Consider the following 15,375-nt stretch of genomic DNA (forward strand, 5'->3'; position numbering starts at 1 on the left):
TTATGTTCAAACATTAAATAGTATTGGAGAACAAAATCCTCCCATCCAGGCATTCTCCTGAAAGACTGACAGAATTGTGTAACGTGTTGACAAGGCATGAGCTATGCTTTATGGATGACAAAGCCCTCAACTGTCAGGATGACATTCTCTCTTTTCTTTTTTAGTTTAAAAGCAGAGTTTGGCATTTAAAGACGGCCCCTTTGAGGACTTGGTTTACTCTAAAATTACAGTTTTTGGAAAAGAGGCAGAGAGAACTGTGTTCATTTCAGTCACACAGCAGGTGATGACAGAAGATTGACTACAAGGGGGAGAAAATGTTCGACTGTAGTGTAAGTGTTCTTTGTAACGCTCTGTGTGATTGATGATGCTGGATCTTTCCACAAGGCCAATCTACAACCACTGGATGTAGCCCAGCATACAGCAATGACCAGTTCAGACTCATTGGTCTTTTGTGCAGGGGCCGAGAGTGAAAATAAGTGTCATTTCCAAACGTTTTTTATATGAAATTAGTGCTGAAATGCTTGTGATTAACAGAATTATGTGTGGGTGATTACGCGTCACGCACTGGCATTTGATCAACCCTATCAGATAAAGTGAAATGTGCTCATCCCTGGGGGGGAAAACATCATCACTGGTGCCAGTTCTGCTTTCCTACCAACCTTAGCAGAGGCAGGATTATTTCATCTGTCGCTGTTTATTAGTACATGAGATTGAGAGTCGCGCTAGACAAGCTGTTCATGTAAAAGTACAACCTTCTTATCAATCCAAATAACAGACTGAGGCTGACTGAGTGGATTGTCACATCCTCTCTAACTGAAGCCTCTGCAAGTTAATTACAGATGTCAGGCATGGTCAGTGGTGGAAGAATTCTTCATTACACAGGAAATGACAGTCAGAGCTTGGGTTTAGTCACTGCTGAATTATATACTGTAAGCCAGAAAAAGGCTGCTGCTTGGCTCTCTGTGGGCTGACAGCTTAAGGCATGGTTCACTTTTGGCTGACCCTGGAAGTCCCCAAACTCAAGTCTTTTGAAATTGGCCCAGACTCTTCATCACATCTATGTTCAGGTGATGTGATGAAGGTACAGGGTGGGTGGGTGGGTGGTAGGGGAAATATGACTCAAAGTGTTCTTAAGGAGCTGGGAAAGCTAAGTTTAGCTTCGGATTAAGATGGAAGGAGGGGAGTTAGGAGGAGATGGATGTGCGATATGACCAAAGAGGACGCACAAGAGGATTTGATAGATTGCCTGTGATTTGGAATGAGATGAGGAGAAGCAGGAGGACTCAGACACAGACTGTGATCAAGCAGAGTAACAGATGGTTAGGAAGGAATGCCAGATGTAGACAGGGAAGACAGAGGCCCATTTGCTCTTCTGTGCAGCCAATCTGCCCCACAAAGAGAGAGAAAAGAGTAACCTATTTCTCAGGTCACGAGTCACAAGTCGGGCTTGTAGTTGAGCTAGCCATGACAGAACTGAAATAACAGTTCTGAAGTTATTTTTCCTCAACTTTTGAAGTAATAGTAAGGCAACCTCCAAGCAACATCAAATGCCATGTCTGTCATATTGACAGTAAAGTGGTACTGGTATTTCCCATGGTAAACGCAGCACAGCAGCCATTTTGACATGTTGGGTTCAGTTAAGTCAGGACACTGTGACAATGAACCAGCATGCACCCCGAAAAACTGAGGAAGCCAAATAGAATGTAGCCATCAGTAATATGATTATTTACACCTGTGATTTTTCCACTGTGACCTGTCAAAATGGCTGCTGAGAACGGGCCCATTGTTTGTCAACAAGCAAAATATGATTACATTAAAATGTGATGGGAATCATTTATTTGTTTTTGGCATCAAGGAGCATTTTGGCAAATTCAGCAATTTCATAATGTTACAAATCACTGGAGTGTATCATTCGTTTGAAAGTACTGGCCCCACAATCACTGAAATGAAGATGGCAAACATAACAACAATATACAACATGATGGAAAACCCTATTTTTTTAAATTCCGTTTATGAATATGTTTTATCCTCCGAACCTTCCGTAAATATTTCCGAAAACTTGTTTTTAATGGCACAGACTGGCATGTTAAAGCTGCATGTGAGCAAATTCACAGGATATGAATTTGACATTCAGCAAAAGTCATTGTCATACAAAGGTCATTGTCAGACAAAAGCATGTACTCTCTATAGTAGGAGCAGAGACATATTTCATTTCATGTCATTTCTTCTTATTCGTTCAAAAGTGTGTAACCTCCTTTTGTTAATTGACACATGGATTCACTCCTGACAGAAATACGGTTAGTAGGGTTGCTGGGTTAACATTGAGGTGATCAAACACATACTAATAAAGTGCCCTTTCTGATCTCAATTCCACTATTCATAACTTAAATCTTATAAAAAAAAATGAGACTTGTTAACTCACTGTTACCTAGGAATGCATGGTGGGATGAATGGAAGGATCTAAAAGTATACCGTTAATCCCTGGCTGAGTTTAAGATATGCAGGAACTGTCCTAGTCATTTTATTCGAGCTTCATGAGCTTTATCTATTTACAGCAACAAGGTATGGAATCATGCACACTGGCTGTTGTACTGCATACAAACCAGCATGTGCGGGCACTTCTGTGAGAATACTGAAAAGAGAACATGGAATGATGCCGTGTATCCACAGTGCAGTGGGACTGTCAGTCACAGGATGCTCACATTAGCCTGGTGACGGCACCAGAGAGGAAGTCCTCATAGTTGAGGCGGATATTGCCAGTCATGCCCGTGTCCCTCTCCCTGAAGACCTGCGTCATGCTCTGGAGCTGTGTGCACACCTGGATGAAGCGGTCCAGCTGGATGCCCGGTCGCCCACCTCGCATGGTGAAGCGCTGCACCAACGTCTCAGAAAACTGGGGACTGAGGTTATAGCCCATCTGAGCCAGAGCTGGAGGAAAGAAGAGTAAGAAACACTGAACATGAATTATTTCTGCAGACAGTCCTAAGCGTCTGTGTTTTTTGTTTTCACAGTCATAGACACATTTCCCACACAACAGCCTTGTTTCCATCAACAGTACAGTATGGTTCATTTTAGTACAGTTCTATTCAGTTTCACTTCAGTTCATTGTCAGTCTCTAGGTCCAAATGATTAAAAAACAGACACAAATACAAGAAAAAGGAAAAATAAAACATATAAAAAAGATAAAAAGACAATCATTCCATTTGCCTGCCATGTGCTTGGGAATCATATAGCACTAAACCTGGGGTTTGACGGCAGCAAAACAACATTCAGTGTATTATTTTAAGTGAAGCAATTATTTGCATTTCGACTGTCAAAAGTTCCGATGGGTACCAAACTATCCGATCCATATTCCACACCACTGTGTTTGACAAAAACTGTTACTTTTGAGCAAAATTGGGAATGTAATGGCATTCTGTGTTTCCATTTTTTTAACAAATGTCAGCATAGATGATACCATGCCAAGGTGAGTTGAACTAAATTGCCCCGCTTCATGGAAACATGGCTAAACTGTAGCACCACTGTCATACCTTGGTGTAGCTCTGTGCCATTGATGGTCCCAGAACGGTCTCTGTCATATTGCTGAAAGAGCGCTCTCCACCGCTGCATGAACTCCCACAGTGCTGAGAAGCCAAACAGGTCAATTCGACCTGACCGGGTCTTGTCAAACATATCTAACAGAACCAAAAAAAAGCAAAGAATGTTCAAGCAGACATGATTCGGACACTTTTCTTCACAAAAAAAAATGTGCATCATCATGATTTTTCTTCTTGTTTTAATCTAAAGTCACACAAAGAAGTCACATAGTTCTCATGTCAGTAATGGTGCATGTTAGTCACTGCCTTGTTAATGCAACTGGAATGTGGGGACACTGGCACAACCATCATGACTCAGTCATTTTTATGCTGACTCTTGGCAGCATCTCTCTTTTCAGCAACATAAGTGATTTCAGCTTGGGAAATTTTGGAGACTATCCACATCTAAATGCATCCTTCATTCCTTTACTTGTTTATTTGTTTTCCTAAATAACCATCCCAACCTGTTTGCTGTGACCACAGTTGTACACTCTGTCATTCTGCCTCAAGAAACACTGTGATTACAACTCAGATCTACCGGACACACTTTGCTGAACATTTCAATTTGCAGTCCCCGTTTTACTTACTGATCATCATGAGGCAGGTCTCATCGTTAAAAGCAGACCAGTTGGAGTTGACAAGTGCCTGCTTCAGCTCCTTGAGGTTGATGAAGCCACTGCGGTCCGTGTCAACAGTGTGGAACCACTGATATGCCTCTGGGTTAACTCCAGGAGGAACGTTACCTACAGAAAAATAAGAACACAACAGGATGGTGAAAACATGAGACTAACAGTGAATATATCGCTCATATTAAGCTTACTTGATTCAATCACTTTTTCCATCTTCTCATTCTTCAATCTGCCTGAGCCAAATAGTTGTATTGATTCTATATGCTGTGTTCCACCCTTTTGTTTTCTTTTCACCACTTATTATTTCACAGAAGCTTTTGGGAGTTGAGAAGTAATGATTGTATGGCAAATAAATGAAGCATCTGCCACATATCAATGCAAAAACATTTATTTACAAGAAGATAAAAAAAAACACACGCCTGACGTCGAAACTGTGACTTGATCATAAAAAAAAAAAAAATAATAATAATAATACATCTGTGTATGAGTCAGTCTTCTGCCTTTAATTTTTTAGAAAACCCTGCTTTGGAAAACAGCAGGGTATTCTGACAATGAAAGTAATTTAGAATATGCTCACTCTGACTGACATGCAAAATATAATTCCTAAAACGAAGTACATTTTAAATATGTAAGCAAAAGAAATGGGCTTCATTTACTTGCTGGAAATGAGTAACAGGCAGCATAGCATACAGCATATAATAGCTATAGCATTGTCCTTCAATAGATGTAATTAAACTAGGGAATAACAAATCTTCTAACAGTAGTTTCCAGTTGACATCGTCGTGGTGCATTAAAACATTGGAGTTTGACATTCTGTTAACTTGGCAACACCATAGTCCAGTATCAAAAAAACATAATGATAATGGTAGGATTTGATGAAATCTATTGATGAAGTTGCAAGTTGCTGCTGAATATCTCTCACCCCAACCTCAAACTCAAAAGGTGTTAATTTGTCTGCAGATAAGAAGCTAATGTAAATATAAAGGGCTCATTCTGTGGTGATGAAAACACTTTTATATTCAGCTGATTGCTCAGTCAATACAATATATCTTACACACTGATGTGACCTCCCAATACTAGTATAATACATAGTATAAACATGCAGGTTTAAAGGTTTAAAGGAAACAAGGTGTTAGGAAATATGGTGCAAGGCTTGGGGTAGACTGAAGAGAGGGCTGGTTGTCAGAGAAATGAATGGGGAACGAAGGACAGGTGACACTTCAGGCCAGACCCTGATGGATTCCGTCCCTGTGGAGAGTGATAGCTGTGTCTGCTATCAGATGCTGACTCCCACTTAGCTGCTACAGGAAACAGTGTAATCACACATACACACACTCTTTCCCCATCTGTCTCTTACTCTGTTTAGCCCTCACTCAGTATTACTGGAGTCATCACTCCAGCTGTGTAATCCTGCTGAGGGGCACAAACTGAACCCTGTCTCTACATGACTGTCTGGGAACGCAAGTCATTTTCTATCCATCATCTCACCAAAAAGTGAGGGAGGATGAAAATAAGAAAGAGGCAATGACGAAGGGGCATGGGAGCCTATTTGCAGCCTACTCACGTCCAGACTCAGCCTGTTCAACCAACACAAAGGGGAGGGAGCTGAACATGCTTACATAGCTAGTCTCAACTCTCAACTACTGTATAGTTACCTGCAGGAGCATGGTGTCCATAATGTCCGCCATGAGGCTGTCCGCCATGAGGCTGTCCACCATGAGGCTGACCACCATAACCTCCATAATGTCCACTGGGGGCACCCCCTGGTACGTGTCCATACTGCGCTCCGTGAGCTGGGGCTCCATAACCACCATAGGAACCTCCTGGTTGACCTGTGGCACCTCCATACGGAGCTGAGGGGGGAGCACCATAAGGACCACGTCCACCTCCATATGGAGCATTTGGTTGTGGGTTGCCCCCTCCTGGATAGCCCTACAATGAGTGAGAGACAACAGTTGTCATATGAGTTCACACAATGCTATGAAGTAGGCCTGACAGGAATCTATCTGTCTTTTTCAGTACAATAATGTATTAATTTGGTAATCGATTAATTGAGTAATTGTTTCAGCTGTACACACAAACACTCCCTCAGTCAGGTCTGATAGCATTTCTTGACCGAGGGTTTAATGAACACAGCATACGTATGATGTTACATCATTTTTGTTGAAGAAGACCCAACTGAGGCAGAATCAACAACATCAACAACAACAAAAAAAAACACCAAAGGTTACACACTGCAGCTTTAAAGCTATAAGTCAGGAGTTTCCAGGAAAGTTTTTTCCATCATGAGATGATTTCCATTATATGTTTTGGTACTATTTTAGCATTTCAAAAGGTCATGCATTTGTTGTTACACCTTTCGTTGCATAAAACCAAACCCAATATTGCTGATTCTGAACTGCATTCATTTAACTGTTCCTTTCCAAACAGGGAAAGTGTGGAATTGAAATATCTATTATCAATTGATGTATCAATTTCATATTGTATTATTGTGCACTTTCATGAAAGGAATACATAAATAAATAATTGTAAAAAGGACTAAAACCATTAGTATAACTATTTTGATAATTTATTAACCATTTCACTTTAGTTAGAGCCTCTAAAATGCACACATATACATATACATATATATGTATATATGTATACATGTATATATATATATATAAATATACATATATATATACATATATATATTTGTGGTCTGATAAATGAATTCAAAGTGATAATAATAATTACGACAGCTGCAAATCTAGAAAAACAAGTTGATTAGCTGCAACACGTACACTTACGTGTTGCTTCCAGGTGTATACAACTATTTAACGTAATTAGGATAAAAACGGAAGGCCTGACTTCTGTTCTGTTACTGTAATTTCACTGTGATGACAGAAGTTCAGCACTGACAACAGAGGCGAACTTATTATGTCAAGTTGTGGTGAAACATCTTGACGTGGACGTGTTGTTGTAGTCCTCACTGAACCCAAATTACGTGGTTGACGTTTCCCAACTCATTGCAAAACACGATACTTGACATAAACATCTATAACGACTGGAAAACAGTGTACACACCAACACCCTGTTAGCCACAGTAAACAAATGAATGGCTAACGTCACTCGTGCTTCTGAAGCCTAAACGTCGAACCAAGTCGCGAAAAACACCAAAAATAAACAACAACATCACCGCGCTACAATACTTTAAACACATATTCGGGCAAAAAGCAGTATTTCTGTACCTGTCCGTAGTGGAAACTCATGTTAGACTGACTTCACTTCCTCCAACAAGGCAGCTTTGAGGGAGGACACGGCAGCGTCCGGCTCTGGCTGACAATTGGTGCATTTCCGGGTCTGTCAAGACGTCACCCGTGTGTCTCGCCTTTGATTGGACAGCGGACAGGAACAATGATGACGACAGCACAGACGAGTAACAATCACATTCTCCATGACGCTAATGTCCCCAATACTTACAGAGTTACTCACTCACTGTTAAGCCCTGCTATACGCCCAAACACTGGCTTTATTTGTATCTGTTGAATCCAATCTATTCTATAGTTTAAAGGGACAGTTCACATTTCTTGAAATATGATTGTATAAGGGGGTTTGATGCATTATCCACATTATCTCTGCTCTGGGTTCACCGGTTTCCTCCCACAGCCCAAAAACATGCAGATTGAACATTCTAAATTGACTATAGGTGGCACCTGTCCAGGGTGTACCCTGCCTTTTGCCCCTATGTCAGCTGGGATTGGCACCAGCACCCGCTACGACCCTCATGTGGAGGATAAAGCAGTAAAAGATGACGACTGCCAACAAGAACAGAAGAAAACACAGATCACACAATACAATATACGCATGCAGAGGTCTATAATCTCCTAAGAAGATGTTTTTCTCACCATTAATCAGCCTTGTGTGAGTCCACAGAGAAAAACTTTACATTTTACATCATTGCACATAAGAGTTGCCACTGCCTCCATCAGTATTCAAATATCTTTTTCTCAGGTTTATTTAAGACACACAAACTTAAAAAAACATTGGATTTATGTTACATTTTTATTGTTTTTGTATATTGCTTTTAGTTTACATTGTTTCATATCCTGTCACTTTTATGTATTTATGTGATGTACAGCACTTTGGTCAACTGGATTGTTCTTAAGTGTGCTATAGATATACATTTGGATTGGATTGGATTTTATGGAGTTTTTTAGATGTAAAAGGCTGTGCAATGGCAAGACATAGTGGCAAACATATTTTTAAGATAGAGAGTGTAGAGTTTATTATGTGAGGTTTTTTTTTGCTGTCCATGTCAGAAGGGTCCATGGAAACGGTGGCACACGCTACCTTATTATTTTTTAAAAGCATGGGACTTTTCTTTTCTACTCTATGGAAAATGCAGTGCTATGTAGAACATTAAAGTCATTAACTGATACAGCTATACATCATTTCATGTACAATAACTGTGAAAAAGTTCTTCATAAAGAAACACACAGTGAGATTTCTTTTCTACGGTAAAATATCTTTATACAGCACAAAAATAAACACAGTGTAAAATAGAATATATTATATAGACTCTTACTTCTCTTACAAAAGGAAAGAAAAAAACAATAAAATTTAATTTATGTGTATAAAACATGTATGTATAAGTGTATAAATGTATCATACATTCATTAAGTGATTCGGTTTTACTTTATAGTGGGTGTATTCAAAATGCTAACGAGGGTCAGAGTAATAACTTATAATAAAGATCTATTTTTCATCACGTGCAACAGCCTTTCAAGGGATTTAGGATGTTTTAAGGAGCTGCTCTGTGTACTTTTTCCTGTTATGTTCATTTGGGGTAGGTGTGTATGTGTATGTATACATGTATAAACACTGTGTAACTGCATCACATACTGTTACACACCCACACACACAAGAAATTCTCTAAACCTTTAACTTTCTCCATGAAAGAGTCAATTTGAATGCATCCGATGTTTCAGAAATCCCCGAATTGATGGATATCTCAGCAGTTCTCCACGTGTTCTGGAACCCTGATTACCTCGCTCAGTTTTCAAAACAGCCACTGCCACATCGTGGCTTATGCTATTTTTTCTCGGGTTTCTCCTCAGCCTTGGTGTTACTGAGGTTCTGGATAGACACTGTAGGATCCACCCTGATTGATGACCTTGGCGCTGCCAGCGGCGCCATCTCATGAGTCTCTGCGAACATCCTCCTGTCTGCCTCGGCCTTCCTCTTGATGAGCTTCTGGACCCGTTTGCAGATGAGATAAATCATCTCGCAGATGCACATGACGATGCAGAGTGCAGAGGAGACCACCATGAAGATGGTGAAGATCTTCTTCTCGGTGGGCCGAGATATGAAACAGTCTACAACGTTGGGGCAAGGCTCCAGGGAGCACTTGGACAGGCGGGGCATGTCATAACCATCGTAGACGTAATAGAGGATGTAGAGGAAGCCAGCGTCAAAGCCTGCCTTGAAAATCAGACTCACCTGCATAAAGATACACGAGATGTTAAAACGGGAGACACATTTTTCAGCAAGTTTAAAATAAACGACATAAAAGTCCTTCTGCTTCTCCCACCAATAAACAATATACAAGTGATTTTTTATGATTCACTGGAATGGTTTGATGACAACTGGAGGTAAAATGAATTTTTGATCTAATTTTAGATTAATAATAACAAGAGAAACTAAAAAAGCATTAGAGAATATAACTCATACAGATGGAAGCTATTGCCGTTTGGGCCAAAAAGTACAAAAAGCAACAGTCAAAAAAAATAATATATCACTATAATATGTCCTCTGTGGCTGTGCATAGCCTCTCATAAGCCTTAAGATATTGTTTTTGACCTTTCTGACAGAACTACGTTCAGTTTGATCAAAACCAGTGAGCTGCTGATTGTGGTTTTACTCTCTCTCTCTCTCTCTCTGTGGAGAGAAATAAAATGAGGTCACTCTTCTTCCTTACCAAGTAGGTCCACCACAGTCCCCCTCGTTTCTTCCCAGGGTTGGCATAGAGATGGGCTCCCTTGTGGGAGACAGTGTACTGCTGGTCCTTTTTCTCCCGATACTTGACGTGCCCGACTACCATCAGCGACGGACAGGTGACGAAGATGAGCTGAAGGGCCCACAGGCGGATGTGGGAGATGGGGAAGATGTGGTCGTAGCACACGTTGTTGCAGCCCGGCTGGGCCGTGTTGCAGACAAAGTCCTTGCTCTCATCGCCCCACACCCGCTGGGCCGCCACTACGAACACCATCACCCTGAAGACGAAGACCATGGAGAGCCAGACGCGGCCAAAGACGGTGGAGTATTTGTTGACCCCGCTGATGAGGGCCTCCAGTGCAGACCAGTTCATGGCTGCTGTGTTAGAGGCTGAGGAGCGAACGGAGGAGGCCGAGGGAGATGGAGCTCTTCAGCAGTGTGGAATTGGTGAGCTTCTTGATCAGCTGACCTTGCAGAAGCAATAAGTGATAAAGTTGATTAGACAAGAGAATCACTTCACGCTGCACCATGCATAACTTTTTGTTATTCTGCCTCTGCTTGGTCTTTATTTGTAGGCTGTGTCCTTCATCTGCTCTGTCAACTAATACAATCAGACCTGACTGAATATAAAACAAATCACCTCTTGTGTAACGCCAAGCGACATGAGATATAGAACGTTGCTATACTGAGAAATACAGAGAGACATATGCAGCTGATCGGCTTAATCAGCATAATGTGAACTCGCTTGACAACGGATCGAAATCAAACAGACGTGTTATATCTAAATGTCAAGCATCCAGATTTACATCTTCAAAAAAAGAGAAAAAGAGAAAAACTAAATTTATTTTTTGAAGCAAGAAGTGCACCAGGGTGTAAAGTAAATATCCCTGCAGCTGTTTTTTTTACTGCACCTTCGTGGTTTTAGGGAACTCGAGAAAGACAAATCAATGAAGCTGCTGAAATATTGTGTCTTTGAATGCCTAAAATGGGTAAAAGACATAAATCCCTGATGCTGAGACTTCCACAAGCCCTTTGCACAGACTGCACTTTGTAACACCATCAGTTTAGTGTCCATCTACGCTTGAGTAGACATCATACAACTGAATATTATGGTGCAGATAAGATGGACTACACCTTCAAAGGTTAACACAAACAGCAATTACAATTCTGTGATTATCAAAATAATGTTTTTTTTAATTAACTCTATGGTATCGTACATGCAGAACATCCTTAAGACTATATTAGTATTATTACAAAAGGCCTGTGCTGCCTCTTTTCTCTTGTGTTATTCCTCTACGCTAAGTAACTGAAATAATAAGACAATATTAAAATAGCATTCCCCCCGCCCCCCGAGAGGAAACCAGACACCACTCACACAAACATTCCCAGACATCGCTGGTTTCTGTTCTACACAGAGCTATACCTTTTCAGAAATGACTCATTACACATCATTGAGTGAGTCATCTTTCGGAGCCTCCCTCTGCAGGAAAGGACAAACCAATGCTCTCAGCTCTATCAGTCAGCAATTTGAACAGCGTCACGTCACTGTAATCCCAAAATGGCCTGTTGCAGACTTCAAAGGGCTCTTTAAGGACAGTGGGCTGTATCATCGGTGAAGGGGAATTGAGTTCAAAAATATTATCAGGTGGATTTAACTCGACTTTAAAGGTGGACACTGCTGTGTAAGGGTTAAGATTTCTCAAGGAGTTCTCATCAACATTTACATCCAATTTTAATAAATGCTCACGGCCTGACAGAGAATTGGTTGGGTAACAGAGCCACTGTTCCATCTTGCGTCTGCCATTCAGAAACACTATCCCTCAGTGTTTGGGCATCACTGAGCTGTCAAATCACTTGTTTACCCTTTGTTTCAGCTGTTGTTGTTTTTAAAGTGCTTTATAAATAAAGTTGGATTGGATTGGATATCTCCAACTATTGCATTACACAGCACAAATGACTTGACTCAATGGATGTCTTCACAGTCCCAGCAAAGGCAAATGAAAGACACTCTCAATCTTTACCTCCACTTTATCTAAGTGTCTGATACAGCCAGCGATATTCATCTTTAAATGTGTCAAGGATGTTCCCGCAGTTTTTTTTTTGTATCTTTTTTCTGCACGAAAAAAGGGCTCTAAAGAGTAATAGCTTTAATCCCCAGGCATGTTATTTTTCAAAAATGGCACCAACGATAAATTCACAAATAGATGCAAACACACATCGTCTTACAGGAGAACATATGCACGGTGTAATTACTGTGAGTTTTCTTTGGAAACATATCCACATGCATCCATACACAAACACTGAGGTGATATTCAGAAGGGAGCAGAAGAAACCCTCGGAGACAACAGTATATCATGTCGCGGGAAAGTGGCAAAGGTGGAACACAATTTGTTGCCACATTTGCTCCAGATTGCAATTTTGCCATCCCCGCCAACAGCAGACAGCCTTGTCTGTCTCCCCACAGAGTGTTTATTCTTTCTTTTTCTGTGGTGACAGATGAGATGTATTGATGCACCGCGGTGCTCGACGGAGAATCCACGGGTTACGTAGTGTGTTTGATTCTTAACTACTCATTGTGATGCAGATACAGCTCGAGTGCATCCCCCTAGAGCCTACACCAACAGCAACACAACGCAAACAGCTGACGTGTGATGCAGGGAGACCATATATAAAAATGGACGTCGTGTTCCAGTTTCCTCGCTGGAGCCCATTCGAAAGTAAGAATATATAGATTAGCAACAAGAGGGCGAGACACTTACATAATTCAGATCTTCAATCGATCAGTTTTTGTGAATTTTGGTCCCATTTGCAGAAAAATGCATGATAAAGTATGGCACATATGAGTGGACACCAGTGGGATTGACAGATGACATGATCAAATAGGAACCTGGTTTAAGGTGATGCCTCTGAACTTCCGACTGGGAACCTCAACATGGCACCGGACAAACTGTGGTGATTGTGGAGGCTTGAACGTGAGTTGACATTGTAATGGGCGTGACGACTGGTTGCCACGCGGTCGACGTGGCTTCAGTAAACAATAGTTTTGGACTGTGGGGCGACAAGTATCCAGAGAAAAGCCACACACAGTTGAAGAGAACATAGTAGTAAGGTCTTGGTCGTATAGTGAGAACCTTCTTGCTTCAAAGCACTGGTGTTAATCACTTCTCCACTGCACTACACTGATGTTATGCCCTTGATCCACCATCTTTAAACCTCTGAAGCTCTGTGTGTATAGAGTACAGAACCGCCTCTTCTGCGAGATAGGTGATATTTTCTCGTCAGTGACTCGCTCTGCAGGTTTAACCAGTTGCAAATACTTCTATCCACCAGCACTTCATTGTCTGCATGAGTCAGTGCATCTCATTACCAAAGGTGGGGTTAGCGCCTCTCTCCTTCTTCCCAACTCTGTTTTTCATTCTTCTCCTGTCATTCTTGAATTCGTACGTATTTAGCCCGATTTCCCTCGATTTATTAACACTTAAGCCAGAAAAGCACACAAAAGCACCAGCAATCCATGTGTGTTTGTTTTTTTTGTTTTTTTTAATCCTCATCGCTTCAAGTTATCTGTCATAACAAATCTCATTCCAGTGGATTGTGTTACAGTGCTAAAAAATCTTCCCTGGTTGTGTCGTGAAAATAGGAAGATAATGGACTGTGTCATTGCCTCTCCAGTGTCACTCATTTCTGTGTTTTTTCCTCTCATGCTCATCTGGAATTAAACAAAAACTCTATGTTCGTTTTGTAATCACTCTAATAATCCTTATAAATTAATTCAAACATATCACAGAAAGAAAGTATCTTACCTATAGCAAAGAGGCCAGGCAGGTGAGCTGTGTCCCAGGGGGCCTTGTGTCGATGCTCAGCAGCTCCGTCTCACCTGCATTATTTTTTAGGGCGGGTGGCTCTAAGGTGTGGACCAATTGGAAGAGCTGAGGAACGGGAGGGTGGGTGGAGCCTCACCTACGTGGACTCATTCTGAAAGAGCAAACAGGCCTTGGGGGTTTATTTTTTTTAAGGGACACAGAAGTGACAAGAAAGGAAAGAAAAAGAAAATACGACACAAATGTGGGAATGGAAAGTGAAGTGATGATGGCAGTCAAAGCACGTAGAAGAAAAAAGGTATGCAGCAGGCAGGTGGTTTGACGATCTGACAGATAAAGTCCAGTCTGTGGGTGTGAGCGCGTTAGTGTGCTGGGTTCTCACATTTCACCTTTCAATGACACGTTGGGTCTCTCAGCGTCCTCAGCGTACATGTACTGCCCTATACACACACGTATGTATACGAAAAGCACACAAACACACACACTGAGGTCCCTGCAGGTGACAGAATACACGTTGTCATGGCAAACCAACAGCCACATTCCACAGGAGGGAGGGATCGGACTAAACAGCTCCGTTCCTGTTTGTTTTGTTATTATTTGTTTGTTTTATTATTTAAGTTTCCGAGTGACATGCTGGCACACCCACAGTCTGGCTGCATATATACCATTGAAGTTGATAAACATGCATACTGTTTAGATTCATTTACCTGATGGAAAAAAACACAACTAAATATATTCAAATGAGTTGTATAGTATACCCAACTTTATTTCAAGCCACAAAGCAGGCGTTCGCAGTTGGTTTCTACCAGTCACTTCTTTAAAAAAAATGAAGATTCCACCTTGCTCCAAATAGTACAGTCTGTACAAGGCTGCTATCTGCAATAAATATTATACTGTCGTGCATTGAGAGGAGGCAGAAGGGGGGGGGCCAGGGTGGTGGGCTGGGGGTGGAGATCAGACAGAAAGATGAATGCTGTCCTATAAAGAATATGTTATGACCTCCATTGGCCTCTAGAGAATGCTGATGTTCCATCATTTTATTGCAGTTTTTTTTTTTTTTCCTGTCATGCAAAGTGAGTGGAAGACGAAGGATAAAACAGGATCTTGTCTCTCCTTTTAAAAAATATCAGCCACAGCCTCTGTGAGAACGCAAGACGAGGGAAAAGCCGCGCCGTTTGGTGATAGAGGAGAGGTTTACCTTAGTTAAATGATATTTTTTAATCACCACCTGCCTATTGGTATTTGCATGTCGAAGCTATGGGTGCACGAATGCTTGCAGCTCTTCATGATTGCACTTATTACACATAGACATGCTCAACCAATCATAATGATGAGCCAATTTATCTCACGTGGCCCCACTGTAAATGAGGTGGG

General features: G+C 41.2%; 2 protein-coding genes across 2 annotated transcripts; both read right to left on the minus strand.

Moving 5' to 3' along the window:
• Positions 1-1,819: 1,819 nt before the first annotated feature.
• On the minus strand, positions 1,820-7,561 carry pef1 (penta-EF-hand domain containing 1). Its single transcript, XM_058619139.1, has 5 exons — positions 7,435-7,561; positions 5,860-6,136; positions 4,163-4,318; positions 3,531-3,674; positions 1,820-2,928 (listed from the first exon to the last, which is right to left on the minus strand). Exons 1-5 carry the CDS (start codon positions 7,453-7,455, stop codon positions 2,699-2,701), a joined length of 828 nt encoding a protein of 275 aa, XP_058475122.1. The 5' UTR covers positions 7,456-7,561; the 3' UTR covers positions 1,820-2,698.
• Positions 7,562-8,240: 679 nt separating this feature from the next.
• On the minus strand, positions 8,241-14,074 carry gjb9b (gap junction protein beta 9b). The gene is made up of 3 exons (XM_058619154.1): positions 13,984-14,074; positions 10,164-10,649; positions 8,241-9,685 (listed from the first exon to the last, which is right to left on the minus strand). The coding sequence occupies exons 2-3, from the start codon at positions 10,551-10,553 to the stop codon at positions 9,278-9,280; spliced, it is 798 nt and encodes a 265-aa protein (XP_058475137.1). The 5' UTR covers positions 10,554-10,649; positions 13,984-14,074; the 3' UTR covers positions 8,241-9,277.
• Between the last annotated feature and the right edge of the window lie 1,301 nt (positions 14,075-15,375).

Source organism: Solea solea, chromosome 20 (assembly GCF_958295425.1).
Source record: "Solea solea chromosome 20, fSolSol10.1, whole genome shotgun sequence".
Classification (NCBI taxonomy): domain Eukaryota; kingdom Metazoa; phylum Chordata; class Actinopteri; order Pleuronectiformes; family Soleidae; genus Solea; species Solea solea.